General features: G+C 35.4%; 1 protein-coding gene across 1 annotated transcript in view; it reads left to right on the top strand.

Annotated features, from left to right (window-relative positions):
• ADSS1 (adenylosuccinate synthase 1) overlaps positions 1-22,306 on the top strand; it is an 80,246-nt gene that overhangs the window by 36,203 nt on the left and 21,737 nt on the right. Inside the window, exons 3-5 of the mRNA XM_031953139.1 lie at positions 19,041-19,103; positions 20,276-20,326; positions 21,109-21,175. Coding sequence (XP_031808999.1) covers positions 19,041-19,103; positions 20,276-20,326; positions 21,109-21,175 — 181 coding nt within the window. The remainder of the gene's footprint in view (positions 1-19,040; positions 19,104-20,275; positions 20,327-21,108; positions 21,176-22,306) is intronic.

The following is a 22,306-nucleotide window of genomic DNA, read 5'->3' as shown; positions in this document are numbered from 1 at the left end:
TTCCTTCCTCTAGAGGCAACCCATTCTGCTTTAGATCAACTCTCATTGTTAGGAAACTTTTCCCTATATCAAAGTTAAATCTGCCTCTCCAGTTTGGCCCTCTGGGACCAAATAAAACAATTTCAATCCCTGTACATCAAGCATCTGTGAAGCCTAGGGCCTAAGTTTACTCTGAACTACGGACACCCAAGGTTCTATCTTGGAGGCTTCTCATTAACTAATAACCCTTTTACCCAAATGCCTCTGGGAATTTCTGGCACAGTAACTTGTATCTAAGCTATTAGGTCCATGCTTGCTGGAAACCAAGACCATTGCTAAGTTTAGAAATATGCACCATTTACTCAGGACAGAAAGTAGCCACTCTCCATCCTCCTAGGGACTCAAGCCTTATTTTCTCCCTCTTGATTCTTTCCCTATTCCAGGCTCTTAATGCTTAAAAGCATGTAGTCTAGATAGACAAAGTTCATGATTTCTACAACTGAAATAAAAAGCTGCAGACTTCATTGAATGTATTTTCTGGATTTCTCTCTATTCCTCCTCGTCTGGTCCTCTTGAGCTCTGTGGTTTATAAAACCCAGAATGTCTTCTCTCCCTGCTCTACCTATCTCATTAACTCTCTATAGGTGGCCTGGAAGATAAAGTTACAACACCCCTCTTGTGTTCTTGGATACCATCACTGTTTTCTCCTCCATCCACTTTGGATCCTCCTCAGGTTCAGAAATCTCCTTTTTTCCCCCCAACAATTAGTGCTAACCTCCAGATTGCCTGGCTTCTTAGAAAATTAATCGCTGCCCTCCTCCAATCAGTACCATGCTCTTGAAGCCGAGGACTTACGAAAAATGCAGTCTTCTCCAGCCATTGCCATATTCTGTCTCCCTTTCCTATGTCTGTGCAAATAAAAAGGAAAGCAGAAAAAGAAAGAAGGTAGACAGTTTCTGAGACAGTCTGTTACACCTGATGATAACAATCATCTATCTCATCCCTTTTCTAGACAAACAGCTCCAGTTTCTTTGATTGATACTCATATATCTCAGTCTTCAGGACCTTTTACTATCCAACTCACTCTCCTCTGAACACTTTCTAACTTATCAATGCCCTTCCTTAAATATGCTGCCCAAAACTGAACACAATGCTCCAGGCATAATATAATCAGCACAGAGCATAATGGGACAACCACCTCCATCACTCTTTTAATATAGCCAAGGCTAAATTAGCCTTTGTTGGGGTTAGTGTAGCACTGTTGATTCTGTAAGTTTTCAGCCCATTCATTAAAAGCACAGATATCTTTGACATGAACTCCTATTTAAACAAACTTCTCACACCCTCTACTTGGGAAGATAAATTTTTTATCCGTACTAAATCTTCTGGGAGTAGATAAGGACAAATATTCTAGTTTGTTGAGATCTAATCCAGATTTTTTAAAATCCAAACATTTTAGCTATCCCTATCAGCTTTCTGTCATCTGCAAATTTGATCAGTATCTAAGTCACAGATAAAAATGTCAAACAGAAAAGGCCCAGGTACAGATCCCCAAGACACTGTGCTCTAAGATAATGACTATTGATTGCATCTATTCCTTTGGGTTTTGAACTCATATACACACACATACATAATACAGCATTTTCTAATTAATTTGCAAGAACGATTGATTGATTTTAAAGAAGATGGAAATTTACCAGTTAAATTTAATTTTTAAAAATCTATGAATAATTGGTAGATGCTATCAAAAAGTGAGTATCATAACTTAGCAAACTACCCAATGATGTATTTCTTTCATGGAATCAATATATCTTTGTGAAGTATGTTTTTAGTTAGAGCTCATAAATTGAAATAGAGTGAACTTATAGCTAGCCCTTAAATTTACTGTTATAGAAAATTGTTTAAAAATAATGCATCAGGGCAGCTAGATGGTGAAGTGGATAGAATACCAGCCCTGAAATCAGGAGAACTTGAGTTCAAATCCTACCTCAGACACTTAATACTTCCTAGCTGTGTGACCCTGGGCAAGTCACTTAATCTCAATTGCCTCAGAAAAAAAATGAAATAAATAATGCATCATATATTGGATTTAACTTATATTTCTACCATATTTAACATATATTGGACTACTTGCCATCTAGAGGAAAGGATATGGAAAGGGGGGAGAATTGGAACATCAGGTTTTACAAGGGTTAATGTTGAAGAATTATCCATGCATATGTTTTGAAAAATAAAAAGCTTTAATAAAAAAAGAAATTTAAAAAAGAATGCATCATATTCTATCTCATTCTCATTTAAAATGCCATTATTAGTAATATCTTAGAGCAAAAAAATTTTTGTACCATTAATAATTTGCAGCTAGTTGACTCAGTGGATAGAGCACCAGGCCTGAATTCAAGAAGACTCATCTTCCTGAATTCAACTCTAGCTTTAGACATTTACTAATTGATCCTGGGCAAGTCACAACTCCATTTGCCCCAGTTTCCTTAATTGTAAAATGAGCTGGAGAAGCAAATGACAAACTACTCCAGTATCTTTGCCAAGAAAATCCCAAATGGGGTCATGATGAGTCAGACACAACTGAAAAATACTGAACATGAACCATTAATAAATAAATATTATTTTGAAGATATTATTACATTGTATTCTCATCATTTATAATGTTTATTTTTGTGGGATTTTTAATGTACGTAATTATCAGTGCAATAGTACATGTATATAATTTATAAAAAAGTGAATATATATGTATATGTCAAGTACTCTAAGTTTTTTTATTGATAGGAATATGTGATGAAAAAAGTTAGGAGGCCACATATGTGACAATTTAAGGTTTACAGACATTTTACATTCATCATCTTGTTTGAGCTTACAATAACCTTGAGAGTCAAGTAGCAGTAGTAGTAATAATAATAATAACTAACACTACTACCAGTATCATTATCCCAGTTTTACCCATGAATAAACTGAAGCTTTACATTATTCTTATTCCTTCTCCTAATTTCTCTTTATACCTTCATAATTCATCCCTGGGTGGGGGCTTCTGACAGTTTGGGGATTGACTTCTCTGGAGGATATTAGGCCAATGTGACTTCCTTATCCTTTCTTTGAATCTTTAAAATCTGCTTTCCCAAAATATAGGGTGCATGTTAAACCAGGCCCAACTTTCATTTTCACAAATACTAAGATGAAGTAATCACTTTTCTTTTTCAGGTTTTTTTTTTTTTCTGGACACTTTTGCCCTCTGTTAACTAGAAAAAATTTGGCAGTGCCCAAAAATGTATGTTTTATTCTGAATCCATTACCTCTCTGTTGGGAAGTGGATAGCATGTTTTATGTTTAGGTCTCTGTATGACCTAAGGATCAACCCTCTGTATGGGTTGATCAATAATGATCAGAGCTTTTAAGCCTTTATTTCAGCTAAATGAAATATAACAGATTTTATTCCAGTTGCTTATTTTAACTCGTGAGAATTTTTATGTTTCAAATGTGCTTCTGGTAAATAACATACTGTAAAGTTCTACTTTCTAATACATTCTGCTATATTCTTACATTTTATGGGTGATTTCACCCTATTTATATTTTAGTGATATCAGAGAGTTCATGGTAACTCCAAATCCCTTTTTCTCACTGGCTGATATAAGAAAATACTTTCAAGAAAGATAAATTAGAATAAATTATAAATAAATAAATTAGAATTACAGAACCATAGAATGTCTGAGTTGGAAGAAAACATAAACCATCAGAACTTAACATAATGGACACGTAGGAGACTACTTGGCACTGTGGAAAGAGAGCTAAATTTGGAGTGAGAGGGCCTAGGTCCAATTCTTACTATCCATGTAAATTTAAGCAAGTAACTTAACCTTGTCAGAATCAATTTTCTCATCTTTAAAATGAGGGGATTAGGTTAGGTGACTTCCAAAAACCCATACAGCTCTAAATCTATCATCTTGTGATCTAGTTTCTCGTCTTAATTTTATTGATGGACAACATGAAGATCAGAAATGGGAAGAGATTTAGGATCCTCTAAATAGCAATTATAATTGAAATGGACTGCAGAGATGACCTAGTCCAGCCATCTTGTTTTATAGATGGGGAATCTGAGGCTGCAGTAGCTGAACTGACTTGCCCAAGATTTAAGTGGCAGAATCAAGATTTGAACACAAGCACTGATATCCACTATAGTACCTCCACATAAAGAAGATTTATAGGAGAACTGGGACAAGATTTGCATAAGAAATAAGAAGCAGGTATTCTGAGTGGTTTGAATAAGGTTCCCTGGAGAAGTACCATAGTGCTCTACCAGATTCTGAGTCAGAAAAGACAGGGGATCAAATTCTGCCTTTGACACCTGCTCTCTGAGGGATTGTAGACAAATCACCAAACCTCACAGCCTCAGTTTTCTGATGTGTGAAACTGGAATAATAATACTTATAGTACTAACATCACCATCATCATCCATTGTCATTATTACTCCTACTTCTATCTTTCTCATAAGGTTTTTGTGAAGTTTAAATAAGAGAATGAATAAAGTGCCTTATAATTAAATTGCTATATGAATGTCAATTGCTAAAATTATTATTGCTAAAAAGTGCTTTTCTCCTTCCCCTCCCCAAAAAACTCTTACACCAATTACAAATTTGTTTATAGATCCCCTATGATGATTATTTTAAGGATCTACAATTCTGTTAGAGCAAATATTCCCACCAATAAGCTGTATAGCAGATAGAGCCTAGAGTCAGAAATATCCAAATTCTGCCTCAGCTATATACTAGCCATGTGATTCTGGGCAAGTTATTTAATCTCTGTTTGCCTCAGCTTCCTTGTCTGTAAAGGGACAGCAATAACATATATCTCACAGAGTTATGAAGATCAAAGAAATAATACTTATAAAGAATATACATGGTACAATATGGCTTCAGATACTTAATACTGTTCTTAGGCAAGTCACTTACCTCAATTGCCTCACCAAAAAAAAGTATATGTGTGTGTGTGTGCATACACATACATACACATACATATGCACATGTGTGTACATATATACATGTGTACACATATATAACATATATGATACTTGGCATATAATCATAAATGCTTATTTCTTTCTTCTCTCCCTTATGACAATCACAAGTCCTTGGATTTCAGAGTCTTCTAGTGCTGTTGAAACTGGAAAAAATTCATTATTTTGCAGCCAGTCTGGTGGGGAGAGGTCTATCTTAATTTAACTAGTCTGGTTTTCAAATGAGAGACATACACCAAGATCTACTGTAACCTATTTAACATGTATAGGACTGCTTACCATCTGGGGGAGAGGGTGGAGGGAGGGAGGGGAAAAATCAGAACAGAAGTGAGTGCAAGGGATAATGTTGTAAAAAATTACCCTGGCATGGGTTCTGTCAATAAAAAGTTATTTAAAAAATAAAAAAAAAATAAAATAAATGAGGGACATACAATAAATTTCCAAGCTCATACACGGAACTATCAGGCTGTCCTAACTAAACAGCTATATTTTAGGTATAGTCATGGTAGAGTTAAAAGATGCTGAATCCCTTATCATGAGATTCTACCAGATATTTCTATGAAAAAAATTCAAATGATGCTTGAGTTTAAACCAATTACACTTTTAGCCAAATTCCCTCTTCCTGTTTCAGCCACATTCTTTCCTTTTCCCTATTTCTCTTCCTGATATCATTCACATTCCCTGCCTTGACCTCTTTAAAACATTCCAAATAGCATACACAAACCTGCAAGATTGCAGTGAATGAATCCTGTGGTAGAGGCATTTATTGTTCATGACCTTTGGAAGTCAAACTAGCTGTAATGAATGAAGGAAGTTTATGTTATACAAATTCATGCCTTAGAAAGATTAAATATTAGAAAAAATTGCCTTTTCAAAAATGTCTTTAAAATGATGTATCATTTATTTAGACAGAAAATAAGCTTTTATAGTTTTCTTCTATATGGAAACTGGAAGATTTCATTTATCTATATTTTTGTTTTTCAGTAGCACTCATTTCAGTCCATTTTCACAAATTGCTTCTCATTTTAGGACTCACATTTCAATAATACATGTGTACCCAGACACATGTATTTTGTAGACAAAATAGAACACTTAAATTTTTCATAACTGTTTCAATATACTTCAAAAACCCGCCTGCTCTTCCTACATCCTTATTTTCTTTTTAAAACTTTAAAATTTCATTTCCTCCAATTATATATAAAAAATGTTAACATTCATTTAAAAAATTTGAGTTTCAGAAAGTTCTACTTCTTCCTTCTCTCCTCTAATTGAGAAGGTAAGAAATTTAATATAGGTTATATATGTAAATATATTTAACATCCTTATTTTCTGACTGGTTTTTAACTTTCTTTTTACAAAACTCTATGATTAACTATTATTATCTCCTTTAGTCAGAAATTTAGCATTTCTCCTGTTGTTCTGCTAGTTTCCAAGATTCATATTTCTTTGTCGTAGCTTAAAATACGAGAATATTGGGTTCTAAGCCAGGGTTAAGTATGCCTAAAGAGGAGCAGTATACACTGAAGTTTTGAAGCCTTTGTGAATCCCTTTCAATGGATTTTAAACTAAAATGGAGTAAGAAAGATCTGCCCATGTATATTTCAGAAAGCAGATACCAGACCAGACCACACCAGTAGATATATACACTAAAGCAGATAGGCTTTAGGAAGAATATCAGCACAGAGAACCATTAATGCACAGTAAACAATATCCAAAGAAAATGAGATAAGACTCATATGTAAGTAGTGTTATGTGCACCCTGGATTCTGAGAAAATGAAATTTCAAAACATTCAGAGAAAGAATAAAAAGAAAGTTGAGCTGCATTCAGGGAGGCCTGGCTTCTAGTAATATGGCTGTCATAGTCTTGTTTTACTCTGCCCTATCAGATCACATTTGGAGAAGTGAATTCAATACACCACATTTTAGAAAGAATAGTGATAAAAAATGACAATGTGCAGAGAGGATGGCAATCAAAATTGCCTTAAATCCATGCTGCATGAGGATTGACTGAAGAAACTGGGGATGCTAACAAAAGGAGAAGACTCAAGGGGAGATCTGATAATGATCATTAGGTATCTGTAAGACTTTCCCATAGAAGAAGTAGGTTAGTCTGAATGTCAGAAGTAAGAACAATGGTTGGAAGTTGCAAAGAGCCAAATTTTGTCTTGATGTCCAGAGAAACCTCCAAACAATTAATGCTGTCCTCTAGTCCCATAGGTTCCCTTGGAAATCTATTGGAATTGTCTTGGATCGCCACATTGCTAAAAAGAATCAAGTCTATCATAGTTGATTATCACAAAACCTTGCTGCTACTGTGTATAAGGGTCTCCTGATTCTGCTCCCTGAAGGGAGCAACATCACTCAACATCAGTTCATGTAAATATTTCCAGATTTTTCTTCCATCAGTATAATGGGCAGGAGAGCCACCAGGAGGTTGGCCAAGTCTTCTCTGTCTCTGGCTGAGTTTGTCCCCCATTTATATACTCTATTACAATTACATCATTACACTATACTGAGTATAAACCAATCATTATATCACTAGGAAACCATTATTTGTTGTAAGATTAAATCAATCATACTGAACTAGAGAACTATTAATCACCATGATAAACTAAATAATCATTGTCTCATCAGTTCCACTGAGTTAACACCTTGTTGTAAGAATCCTTGTTGTAAGACAAATCCAAGTACATTTCTCTAGAATCTTGACCCATTACAAGTCAGCCTGCTTGTCATTTCTTATGTATTTCTTAAATGTTCTTATAGAACAATAATATTCCATCATATTAATATACTGTAACTTATTCAGCCATTCTCCAATCTATTCAATTTCCAGCTCCTTGCCACCATAAAAAGAACTGCTAGAAACATTTTTGTATATGTGGGTCCTTTTCCCTCTTTTATAATCTCTTTGAGAGCCAGTAGTGACTGCTAGATTAAAGGGTATGCAGTTTTATAGCCCTTTGGGCATAGTTCCAAATCATTCTTCAATCTGATAAATGTGAGGTGATACTTCAGAGCTGCTTCAATTTGCATTTCTCTTATCAATAGTGATTTAGAGCATTACTTTATATGACTATAGGTAGTTTTAATTTCTTTATCTGAAAATTGTTTGTTCATATCCTTTGACCATTTATCAACTGGGGAATGACATATTCTTAAAAATTTGACTCAATTCTCTATATATTCTAGAAATAGGTCTTTTTCAGAAGTACTGCCTGTAAAAATTGTTTCTCAGCTTTCTACTTTCCTTCTAATTTTGATTGCATTGATTTTGTTTGTGCAAACCCTTTTTAATTTAATGTGGTCAAAATTATCCATTTTTCATTTCATAATGTTCTCTGTTCTTCTTTGGCCACAAATTCCTCCCACCTCTAAAGATCTGACAGGTAAACTATCCCCTGCTCTACTAATTTGTGTAGAGTATCACCCTGTATGTCTAAATCATGAATCTAAATACCTCCTCTTGTTATAAGTTGTGAGATGTTGGTCTATGCCTAATTTCTGCTATGTTATTTTCCAGTTTTCCCAGTAATTTTTGTCAAATAGTGAGTTCTTATCCCAGAAGCTGGAGTCTATCAGTTTCACACCTAAATTTATTGCAATAATCTTCACTCTGCCTCATGTCTTTCTCCACTCCAGACCATCCTTAGTTGTCACAGATATCTTCCTAAAATACCACATACATACACTCATTAACTCCAATGTCTCCCTATCACTTCCAGCATTAAAATATAAAAACCAGGTAGCTAGATGGCCCAGTGGATAGACCACCAGCCCTGAAGTCAGGAGAACCTGAATTCAAATCTGTCCTCAAACACTTAACACTTAACCCCAATTGCAGCAGCTAATAAAATAAAATAAAATAAAAATCCTGTTTGACATTCAAACTCCCCTCCCCCCAAAAGCAAAACTTTCCAGTCTTCTTATACCTTTCACTCTTTTCCCACCATATGTTTTGTGATCCAGTGACACCAGCCTAATAACATTCTGTCTCTCAGAGCATTTTCCCCGGCTGTCCCCCCATTTCTGAAATACTCTCCCTCTTCATCTCTTTCTCCTGGCTTCCTTCAATTAACATTTCATCAAAAAGAGGTCATGCTGGGCTAACTTCATTTCCTTTCTAGACAGTATAACCAAAATGACAACATCACAGATAAACAAGACACTTGGAATTCAGCAAATTATTCAAGGTCCTGGGTTTGACACTTCATTATCCTTGTGAAGAGGAGAGGCGCAAGTAAATAATAGTATGATTTGGTGGATTTGGAACAGGTTGAATAACAAGATCAAAAGGTTATTTGTAATGTAATACCTATTGAAGGAAAATCAGTAGAGGAGTAGACCCTGTATCTATTCACTTCAACTTGTGGTTTCTCAACATTTTTATTTCTTAACTTGCAAAGAAGACAGAATTTTCAAATTTGTAGATGAAATGAAATTGGGATAGGTGACATGTTGGATGACAGACTAGATCCAAAATGATCTCATTTGGATCATGGGTTTTAGAACTAGAAACTTAACACATCCAACTATTTTATTTAATTGTTTGCTGGAAGAAGTCAAGAGAATTAGCAAGTGGTACAGTCACAATTCAAGCTCAGAGCCTCTTATTCCAAATCCAGCTCTTTTTTTCTAGTGTGCAGTCTGCCCTTCTCCCACCTGGGAGAAGTCTGTTATAATTTCATCCTTTCCCCATACTTTTCTAATACTTTTAGAAAATTGAGGAGGTTGTCTCTCTCCTTTACCATTGGCTAGAACCTTCATTAATTGTGTCCTCTCAATATTAGAAGTTCAGGTCCCGTACTTCCATTTAACCATTTGTCAGTATGATAAGCTTTTACAAAGAAATTTTTTAAAAAGCTATAACAAAAGTATATATAGGAGTATTTCCCCCAATATCTGGGGGTGAAGATTCCCCCACCCGTTACCACTTCAGTCTCAGGAGGTGAGGGGAAATTAGGTTCACAGCTTCACTCAGTCCTTGTATAGCATTAACCTTGCCAAAATTTAAGTCCAAAAAGCTCCCTCCCCTCCAAAAAGAAAACCCCAAAAAACCTAAACTCACTTGCTGGGACTATATAGCCTACCCTTGTAGGGCAAGTGGTCCACAGGTCTTTCCCTGGTTCCTGGTGACATCTGCCAGGAGTAAATGAGTCTGTCATCATTGGAGTAACTGTGCTTGTTAGGTCAATTTAAAGACCCAGACAGTTCCAGCTGGAAAGAAGTTGTCCCCAAACACATAATAGACCCATACGGAATGTCCCCACTTGAGCTGGTCCTCCTGGCACAAGTGGAATATCCCTGCCATCTTCATGGGTGGACATATTCCAAATCCCCATAACATTCATATTCTGCTTCTTAGCTTGGAAAGGTGGATCAAATCTAATATTACAGAATTTAGTGTAGATAAATTTAGTCATCCTTGACTCCTAGGAATTAATTTTATAAATACAGGAGGGAAGGGCATGAATAAACAACAATTTATATCAAAGCAGGGAGAAAGGGAGGTGGGTGACTTGGCTGGAAAACTCAGAATGAGTCAAAAGAATGACACAGAAGACAAACTAGGATGATTTTTCCCCATAGGTCCCCTTAACTGTACTCTGCACAATGCCTAGTACATAGTAGGTGCTTAATGAGTGCTTGTTAATTAAAATGATCTTATTCAACATTCAAGCAGTCAGTGTCCAGAAACAGCAAAAGGTTAGTTCCCCTGTGTTCTACCATGGCCCAGAACATACCTGGATTGTTGTGTTGTTTGGGTCAATATGTTTTAGGAAAAACATTTTTAACAAGCTAGAGGGTTTCCAGAGGAGGGTAACAAATACTTAGGAATCTATATAATCTGTGCCATACCAAAGAAGAAAGGACATGGAGAGGATATGATTCTTTTCTCCAAGTATTTCAAGGGCTGCCCTATGGAAGTGAATTATTTTTGTTTTGGAGGAATGACTATTCACTAACTATATGACCTTAAAAAAATCACTTCTCATCTCTGGGTGTCAGGTTGATAAGTTCATAGATTTAGAGTTGGAAGCAGAGGTGTGCTGATAAATATTTAGCAACCAGTTCTCTTGGGGGGAAACTATATGCACAACAAACTTTTAAGTTTAAGATGCAATTTGTTTTTTTTTCTTTCTTGTGTTTTTTTCCCCTTATAATCTGATCTTTCTTGCACAACATGACAAATATGGAAATATATTTAAAAGTATTGCACATATTTAGCTGAAAAAAATAAAATGTTATTTTAATTTTAAAATTTTATAAAATGAAAAAATTTTAAATGATATCTTCCAGGTAATATAAAGCATACAAGATCTTGCTGAATTACAATAATAATTACAAAATATCCCATTGTAAAATGAAAACTCTATAAAGATATGAAATAGTCATAATTTTCAATGATAGAACAAAATTTTATAATTACATTGTATAAAGTGTAATTTGAAGTTTTGGGGGGCAAAGTTACCCTTGTAATTCTAACAAGTACTTAATAAATAAATCTAAAAGAATAAAAAAAGTTTAATACACATTGCTAACATTTTTTCCTCCATCACATTCTTAAGTCTAGAAAATCAATAAAACAATAAATATCAAGTCCATCCATATTTGTATTATTTGCCAATTTTTGTGCTCTCAGTAAAATGCTCACACTGAAAATTTAGCAATTGGATCTTCCTAGCCTAAATGAATAGGCTCTAGTACATATTTGACTGGACAGAAACTATTAATCCAATTTTGCTCTTGTTTGGGGATTTTGATTGGTTTTTTTTGTAGGGTTTTTTTTTTTACAACCTAGACTAAATGACCTTTGGCTCAAATTTTATTATCCAAAGTTGCAACAAGCCTGTCTCTATTAGATTCTTTAGTTTTAATTTTGTGTTTGTTTTTTGCAGTCTTCAAAATATATTTTCATGTTCACATACTGCACATGAAAAATCAGATCAAAACATGAAAGGAAAAAATGAGGAAAAACAAGTAAACAAATAACAACAAAAAGATGAAAATATTATACTTTGATGCACATTCAGTCTCCATAGTTCTCTCTCTGGATGTGAATGGAACTTTCCATCCTGTCCATTGGAATTGCCTTGAATCACCACATTATTGAGATGCTATAGTTCTTGCAAAGACAGAATGATGAAATGGAAATAGTTCTGGAGTTGGAGTCAGAGAACCTGGATTCCAGTTCTAATATTTTTATTTCTCCCTTCTTTGAACAAGTCCTTTATTTCCCTTTCCTCTGCCTTAGTTTGCCCATTTGTGAAGAAGAGGCATGAGGTGCCTAACTTTCAGGGTCTCTTCCCAGTCTAAAACTTCAGCTTTAGGCTCTAGATCAGTAAACATATCTAGAATCTTAAATCTAGAACCCATGGTCATAGCTCTTTTTCTCTTGTTCTGAGCCTCCATCCCAGTTGAACATCTTCCAGATATTCCTAGCAAAGAGTCATCATGAAACTGCAGCCAAAGGTAAGCTTGACAGATAGTGAAAAGTGGAATGGATTTGGAATTAGCAGCTGGGTCCAAATCTTAACTCCATGACTTTGAATAAGTTGTTGAATGTCTCTCAGTTTGCTCATCTATAAAATGAGAATAATTGACTAGGGTCCTTTCTAATTCTAAAGAGATGATTCTATGAATGAGTCACTTTTTCAGGTGAGCTAGAACAAAGCCTACCGGATCTGTAGCTGACACTGAGGAAGAGGCCAGGTAATTCCTGCAGAGGGTCCACCGGCCCTGGACTCAAGGGGGACACAGGGTTCTCAGTGCTCTCCCACCAAGAGGCAGAATGTCCTGACCCAGCAGCAGCTGTTGCCTCTCATCCTCGGAAACATCCCAGGAGGCGGTCTTTAGATATTCATATGGGAATAGTTGCTGAAAAGAGCCTCTGGGAATCATCTGTTCTCACCCTTTAAATTTACAAAGAAGAAAAATGAGATCTGGAAGTGGAAAATGACTTCTCTATAGTCACACACTTTACAAATAGCAAATTTGGGACTTAAACCTGGGTCCTAGAACCCACTATTTACATTTATGCCATTTATTTCAGTTATTGTTACAGAGTCCATTTGGCATTTGAATGACCTTTGGTTCCTGAGACGTGTCCAAAGGCTTTGAGTCACTCCCATAATGTAACTTATACCCTGTTGCTCCTCTGTGTGACAGAGTCACTCATCTCTGTCTAATCCCACTGGAGACAAATCTCCTGTGTTTGAGAACACATGTCAGAAAAGCATTTGCCTTCTCTGGTCTCTCCCTGCATCCAGGGCATCTCCAGTCGTCCTGATCTGGCCACTGGACCCAGTTGGCTCTGGAGGGGAAAGTGAAGCTGATGCCTTTGCACAAGTCTCCCTCATTTCAGTCCAATTCTCTTGCATGTCATGACATCACCTCCCTTACATCATGGTGCTCTTTGATACCAAAGAACAACCAACCACAAATTCTAAGGGAAGGAGTGGGTGGCAATAGGCCATCAGAGAGAGAGTGGATAAAGTGGAATTTGACCCAGAGAGTCAAACAAACAGGTCACTTCCCTCATCCCTTCCGCTTTTATTACATTCTGGTCATGTGCAGGATATACAATTTAGTATTGAGGAAACCAAGGCAGGCAGGGGTTAAGTTAGTTATCCAGGATCTCACAGCTCAGCACTAGGGAAGATACAAGTTGGAAAATCAGCATCATAGTCTAATGGAAGGAGACAGTAGGGAGGGCTGATGGATACCAAATAAGTAAGATTTGGGAGAAATTGTGCTAAGGATTAAATTTTAAAATGTTTGAGGTTTAGTGAGGATAATGATTTCCATCAGTATTTCCTACAGGCTTTAGTTCTGCTCTATTTGGGCCACACACATGTTTACTTTACTTTTCATTTATAAATCTTTACCTCAATTGGGACATTGATTCTTAACTAATTTTTTTCTTAGAACGCAATTGATGCTCCCCTGAAAATAGTCCATCTTCTGTTCTCTTTAAATCCTGAACTGTTACTCTCACACTAATCTCTTTCCCACTTCAATCCAGAACCACCACACATGCTGAAAAAATGCAACTTGTTCAAGGGGGTATAAAGAGAGAGACTCTAGGGAGACTGTTGTTGTGTTGATTTAGTTTTGTCCGTCTCTTGATGAGTCCTTTTGGGGTTTTCTTGGCAAAGATATTGGAGTGGTTTGCCATTTTCTTCTCTAGCTCATTTTATGGATGAGAAAACTGAGGCAAACAGGGTTAAGTGACTTGCTCTTGTACACATAGCTAGTAAGTATCTGAGATCAGGTTTGATCTAAGGTCCTCCTGACCCAGCATCCTATCCACTGCACCAGCCAGCTGCCAAAAGGGACCCTACAGTCCCTCATTTTGTGTCTGTTCTCCATACTGACTTTTTACCAGTTGCACTTTTCTGTCTACTCAAGCCCTTTCGGATTTGGTTAACCGATGAACTGTTTTGACCACAACAGGCTTTCTGTTCCTTTTCTAATCATAACTTTCACTACAACTTTTCTTCTAAAGAAAGTTTCCACTGTTATTTGTTCCTAATCACTACTTTAGAGGGAAAGAAACAAGATTTATTAATAGCCTTCTCCGTGCCAAGCTTTTTGCTAAACTCTTAATAAATATCTTTTCTGACACAACAACCCTAGGGGTAGATGCTATTGTTATCCCCTCTTTACAGTTGAGGAAACCGAGTGACTTGCCCAGAGTCTCATAGCTAATAAGTGTCTGAGGTTGGTTTTGAATCCAAGTCTTTCTCATTTCTGGCTCAGTACTCTATTCACTGTGCCATCTCTCTCCTCATTACCATCACTCAGTTTAAGCCCTACCACCATCCTAGGGGAGAAAATGTTGATACTTTCCTAGGGTCATCAGTACCCTTAGAATATTCATGGCTTAGTGCCTCAGTAGCTGCAGGCCTGACCTGACCAATGAAGTTTTGAAGCAGAGACTTGTGAACTCCTAGCAGAATCACAGAATATTAGTGCTAGAAAAAATTTAAGAGGTTATCTCATTCCACCCCCACTCCCATTTTACAGAGAAGAAAAAAAGAGGGAACATGCCTTGCTGAGAGTTGTTCAGGGAATTAATGACATAACAGAGACTTGAACTTATCGGGATTCCTGGTCCACAGTTTCTTCTACTCCACCAGACTACGTCTTTTTTCTTCTTTTTTTAAATGGTATTTTTTCCAGTTAAGTGTAAAAATGTTTAATATTCTTTTTTTGAATTTTCCAAATTATCTCCTTCAATTCCCCTCCCTATAATGATAAGCAATTTAATATAGGCTATGAATGTGCCATCATGTAAAAACACATTCCATGAGTCATGCTGTGAAAGAAGAACAGGCCAAAAGAAAAGAACCACTAAAAAAAATAAAGCAGGCAACAAGACCATGCTTCAATCTGCATGAAGACTCCATCATTCTTTCTCTGGATGTGCATAACATTTTCCATCAGGAGTCCTTTAGAATTGAATTGGATTATTGTATTGTTGAAAAGAGCTAAATTGTTCATAGCTGTTGCTATTACTGTATAGAATGTTCTCCTGGTCCTGCTCAATTCACTTTGCATCTCTTCATGTAAGTATTTCCAGGCATTTCTGAAATCCCAGTCCACCTCTTCTCAGGAACAACAGGCGTTTTCTCATTGGGAAAGAGGGCCTTGGAAGTTCCTGTTCAGAAAGATAAATCTTTCTTTCTAAAACTAAGGAGAAGCAGAAAGCATCTGTTATCCCACCTAAGTCTTCTTGAACTGTTCCATATCTTTAGTATATAGTGTCCAACCTTTATGGAATTTATTTGTTAATTTTTTTTTTTTTTTTGCTGAGGCAATTGGGGTTAAGTGACTTGTTCAGGGTCACACAGCTAGGAAATGTTAAGTGTCTGAGGTTAGATTTGAATTCAGGTCTTCCTGATTTCAGGGCTGGTGCTCTATCCACTTTGCCACCTACCTGCTCCATTTGTTAATTTTTTAACAAAGCAGGTGAATAATAAGATTCTTATCCCCCTGTTCTCTCTTCCCCACATACACACATATACCCTGAAATACCCCTCAAGTGAGGGGAGTTATGGACAACTCAAGATTTTCTTAGGTTACATTCTTAAACAAACAAGGCATAGAGATCATAAAAGACAACATTGACAATTTTGATTAAATAAAATTCAAAAGCCTAGACGTGAATAATTAGAAGAGACTCTGTCAATACTATCTACTTTCTAGTACCATACCAGTACTAATAGAATTAATTTATAGAATTAGAAAAATTAAATTTTTCTGGAGGAACAAATTTAAGAATGTATAGGAAAATGATGAAAAAATAGGAAAGAGAAAAAAAACAGTAATGATCAAAATGTTTGGAACTGAGTAAGAAATAGAAATGTTGACCAATGGAACAGATTATAGACATAATATACAAAGACAAATGAACATAGAAGCCTAGTATTTAATAAACCCCAAGGCCTCAGTTATTGGAATAATAAATCATCATTTGAAAAAAAAACTTTTGAGAATACTGGAAAGCAATTTGGCATTAACTAGACCTACACCAACTTCTTACACCATATACGAAAATAAGCTACAAATGGGCATATGAGTTAGACATAAAGGATGACAGAAAGTAAAATGGAAATTTTGATTACACAAAATTTTAAAGTTTTGCATAAGCAAAACCAATGGAGCTGAGATTAGAAGAGAAGTAAATAAGCAGGGAAAAAATCTTTGAAGAAAGTTTCTATTATGAAGTTCTCATTTCTGAGGTATATAGAGAACCGAGTCAAATTTATAAGAATAAGAGCCATTTCCCAGTCAATACATGGTCCAAAGAGATGAACAGATACTTTTCAAAGAAAGAAATTCAATTAATAACCATATGGAAAAATTCTTTAGATCACTAATAATTAGAGAAATTAATATTAAAAGAACTCTAATATTCTCTCTCACACCAATTAGATTGGCAAAGTTCACAATAAAAGGGGAAATTACAAATTTGTACTTGTTGCACTTTTTGGTAGTACTGCACTTGGTGCAATTCTAGACATTCTGAAATGCAATTTGATCCTATGCCTTAAAAGCTATTAAAATAGGTATATGCTTTGATCCAGCCATTATATTTACTTTTGTCCTCAAGAGACCAAAGAAAGAGGAAAAGGAACCAAATATATTTTAAAAATTCATTTCAGTTCCTTTTGAGGTAGTAAAAAATTGGAAATTGAGGAAGTATCTATCAATTGGGAGATGGCTAAACAAACCAAGTGTATGAATGTAATAGAATATTGTACCTATAACAACTGATAGAGTAGAGTTTCAGGACTCATATGGAATGAAGTGAAAAGAACCAATGGAACAATTTGCATAATAACACTATTTTAAGGATAAACAATTTTGAAAGTTTAAGAAGTCTGATCACATCTGATTTTTCTTATGCAGCATGATAATTATATAAATATGTATACATATATTGGATTTAACATATATTTTTAACATGTTTAACATATATATTGGATTAGTTGCCATCTGGGGAAGGGGTGCGGAGAAAGGAGAGAAAAATTTGGAACGTAAAGTTTTGTAATGGTTAATGTTGAAAAATTATCCATGCATATGTTTTGAAAATCAAAAGTTTTAATAAAAAAATACTTTAAAAATGAAATCTGACAAGGCAATGACTAACCATGATTCCAAATGACACATAAGGAAACATGCTCCTTAACCATCTGATAGAGAGATGATAGCCTGAGAAATATTTTTTGAACATAACTAATGTGGAAATTTGTTTTGCTTGACTACAAATTTTGATAGGGTTTTTTCTTTTTTCTCAATAAGGAAAGAAGTTGGAAAGAAGAAAAGGAAAATTTTTAATTTAAAAAAGAGAATCTGTCAACTAGGAAAAAGTTGATATTCAAGATATATAGAGAAGTAACACATATAATAAATCTAATGCTACACATATTACATATATGTAACATTATATCATATGACATATTATATATAATATATATAACACTGGGACCCATTCCCCAATAGATAAGTGGTCAAAGAAACGAAGTTTTCTAAAAGAGAATGGCAAACTAAATGATATTTGAAAATATAATCAAATCACTCACAGTATTTTGCCCCTATGGCAAAGGTGAGAATATAGGCACTCTAATACCACTCACACTTGGTAGAACTGTGAATGAAATTATACAAGGAGAGTGACTGAATTGTTCATAACCTTTGACCTAACAATCCCATTACCAGTCATATCCCTCAAAAATTCAGAAATCAAAACTAAGTGCAAACATTACTCGCAGCAACATTTTTAACAATAAAAAGAATATCACCTGGGGAACCATGGGAAAAAACTGGTATATGAATGGAATATTATTATCTTCTAATGAGCCATGAATATTAACTGATACAAAGTAAAATAAATGAAACCAAAATAAATGAAGTAAAATGAGCCTGTTGGACTAGGTCACCTCTAAGGTCCCTTCCAGTTCTCAACCTTGACCTCATCAATTTACATGATGACCAAGCTTATTTAGTGAAAAAATGACAGAGCTAGGACTGGAATCCAGAGAGTCAACTTACTGCTTGAATATATGAAGTCATTTAAAATGAGATTTAATAGGAAGTATGAGAAAGGGGAGGGGACACTAGCAATATGAGAAATCTGAAAAAAAACGTGGTGTGGAAAATGGTGCTTCTGTGGAGTCTTGAAGGAAGAAAAGGACTCCAGACATAGGGAAGAATATAAAGACAGGGGATAGAGAGTGTGTAAAGGACAACAAGGAGGGAAAATTGGAAAGACTGGAGGGAAGGAGAATAAAGTATTTGTCCTGGTCATAACTCTGCATTGGCTGCAATGGGTCACTCAGAGACCAAGGGCACACACAAATAGTTCTTTTACTTAAAATCATATTGGGATGCCCCAGGTAGAAGCATTTTCTGAGATGGTCAAAAATACTTCAGGAATATTTTTAAAAATGGAGAAAATCCCCCATAAGGAGGCAAACTTTTTTTAGTTCCTATATTTAAGCAATAAACCTCTCTTTCATGTGTGTCTCTCAGGCAATGGTGTGGTCATCCATTTACCTGGCCTATTTGAAGAAGCAGAAAAAAATGAGAAGAAAGGTAAGTCTAACATATCTATGCTTCCTTTACTCTGAAAATCACATCCACTCTTCCCATTGCATTAGATCCTGGAGGAAAACTGAGGGATGAAATCCAGCTGTCTTCTATTAAGCTACACATTAAAAAGAAGTGCAAAAATATGCAAAATGATATCATTCTTCTCGTTAAATTTTTTTGTTTTGGAAAGTATAGTTATTTTTGTTAAAATACACCATTTGTGTTCATTTATAATGAGTTTATTGTTGTTATTTTAAAAATATTTTATTTTTCCCAATTATATGTAAAAACAATTTTTTAACATTCATTTTTTAAAAATTTTAGTTTCAAATTCTCTCCCTGAAATGGTAAATGATTTGATATAGGCTATAAATTTGAAATCATATAAAACATTTCTATGTCAGTCATGTTGAAAAGAAAAGAAAAAAAATAAAGTGAAAAAAACAGTATGCTTTCATCTGCATTAGACTCTTTATCAGTTCTTTCTCTGAAGATAGAATTTTTCATGATGAGTTGTTTGGAATTTTGTCTTTGATCACTGTATTTCCAGGAATAGAGCAATATAATGTTATTATAATCTTATACTACATATTGTTATTTTTAAATGAATTAATAAATACTTTAAAAATTTATCAGTTTTACCTGCTTATATAGTAAACATTGATAGATATATTCCATGTAAACTATAGCTCTTTGGGATCCTCAAAATTTTAAAAAGTGTCACAAGGTCCTGAACCCCAAAAGTTTGAGAAGCATTGATATAGTCAAGATACATTGAAGCCATCATGAATTCATGGCAAAAATACAGTATATGGGCCAGCTAAGTGGCACAGTGGATAGAGCACCAGCCCTAAAATCAGGAGGATCTGAGTTCAAATCTGACCTCCAACACTTAACATTTCCTAGCTGTGTGACCCTGGTGAGTCACTTAACCCCAATTGCCTCAGCAAAAAAAAAAAAAAAGAAGAAGAAGAAGAAAACCAGAATTACAGTATATGCCAGCACGAAAATAATTTATCAGTGATGTTTCAGATCATGCTACACAAAGGCACATATGTTACCAGGAGAGGTAAAAAGATCTGAGAGATCTAGCAAAAAAGAAAGCCATTTTCCTCTATTCTTTCGCCATAGTTAAGACATCACAAGATCTGAGCTATGGATTCTGTCTTTGGCAGGTCTGAAAGACTGGGAAAAAAGACTCATCATTTCAGACAGAGCCCACATTGGTGAGTACCGCCTTTCCAGAGACAAATAGAAATAGTTCCTTCTCATCTCTACAGGGCTTTAAGGTTTATATACCTTTCTCAAAATATTTCTAGAGTGTAAATTGTACAAGTTTTATTTCTGTTTTATAGTGAGTAGCTCTGAGACTCAGGGAACTGATTTGCCCAAAGTCACCTTAATTAACATGTAGAAGAACCAAGACTACTTGTACTGGTGCTTTTTCCAGTGGACTACACTGCCCTGAAAGTCAAATAAATGCCAAGAGTAAGCACTCCCTTTCCCGGTCCCATTGCATAATATTTCTCCTCAATTTATTAGTCAAAGGGAAAAAATTCCTGATCTGTCAGGTCCATAATTAGCTCATTCTGCTCCAAAAGGCAATGACTTTTGTCACCATCCTTTTCTGTGCCCATTTTTTCATATGTGTATATAGAGCTTTATTATTTCCAACTCTCTTTACCATGAATTATTTTACAGGATTCCCCACTGGCCCCATAAGGTCAGCCAGAGAAGGATTGTTATTCTCCACTCTATAGGGGAAGAAACTGAGACCCAGAGAGATCAAATTGTTTGCTTTAGGTTATATCGTAAGGAAGCAATGGAGCTAGAATGAAAACTCAGGCCCCTGGCACTCCCTTCTCCCCCAGAAATGTTCTTTCTGCTCCATCAAAAGGCTTCCCATTTCCAAACTTCTCCCATTTCTTTTCTAATGCTGACAACAATCCTCCTGGTATCCCCCTTCTAACAGCTTCTCTCCTTCTCCATTCTCCTTTTCCCTTAACAGTATTCGACTTTCACCAAGCAGTTGATGGACTTCAGGAAATGCAACGTCAGGCTCAGGAGGGGAAAAAGTAATTATATCTCAACATTTCCTCTGTTGTGATTCTTCAGTCTGGCAAGTTGGTGCATGTGGGGAAAGGCAGCCCATGAAATTCTGGGTGGGTCATTTAAAATTTCAAGGCTCTAGTTTCCTCATCTGTAAAATGGGGGAGAGGAGGTGATTCAGTGACCTGTAAGGTCCCTTCATTCAGGCATTCAGTCAGTTGGCAAGCAATTATTAAGCACCTACAATTTGCTAAGCATTATTCTCAATCCTAGTGAAACCAAAAAAGGCAGAAAAAAGACCTTACTCTCAAGGAGCTCACAGTCTCATGGACTCTATCGCTTCCAACTGTTCATCTCTAATTCTGACTGTGGACATGGCTGGCATATATGGCTGGATGATGTGACCCAAAATCTTCAATATTATGAGGAATTCCATTCTATTTGAAGTATGAATCATCATAAGGCCTGCACTAATTGCATTCTCTAGCTCACTCATTCCTAGGCAGGATTTTCCCCTTTAATTCTCCAGTATTTTCCATTTAATGTCCTATGGAATCCTGATCTTTTGCTTGATAACTACTTGTCCCTATTGTTTGTTATGAGAGGTACAAATAGAGGTAAGACTTAGCTAGGTGGTAGATAGAATCAGGACAAAACTGAATTTAAATTCAGATGCAGACACTTAGTATCTTTGTGATTTTGAAAACATTATTTAACTTCTGCCTGCCTTAGTTGGTCAATTGAGAATAATAAATACTCACCTCCAAGAGTTATTGTAAGAATAAAATAAATTATTTGCAAAGCATTTAGAGTAGTACCTGGCAAATAGTAGGTGCTTAATAAATGGTTTTTTTTTTTGTTTGTTTGTTTTTACCTCCTAGGATTTTTCTAAGGATAAAATCAAATTATATCTTTAAAACACTTTGTAAACCTTAGCACTTTATAAAAGCTATTATTATTATTATTATTCTACAACTCAGGACCTACTTTCAAAACATTTATATTGTAAAGGGGGAATTTTCCCCCATATTTCAATAGAGAAAGAATACTAAAATCTATGATATAAAAAAAGAGTGAGATAAGTACAAAAGAGAGATCTTGGAAAGTTCTATGAGTGAGAAAAAATTCACTCTTTTTTTTACTTGGAATGGGAGGGA

The sequence above is a fragment of the Sarcophilus harrisii genome, chromosome 2, assembly GCF_902635505.1.
Source record: "Sarcophilus harrisii chromosome 2, mSarHar1.11, whole genome shotgun sequence".
Lineage (NCBI taxonomy): Eukaryota > Metazoa > Chordata > Mammalia > Dasyuromorphia > Dasyuridae > Sarcophilus > Sarcophilus harrisii.
Note: the sequence above shows the minus strand (reverse complement) of the source record. Positions and strands in the feature narration are given on the sequence as shown.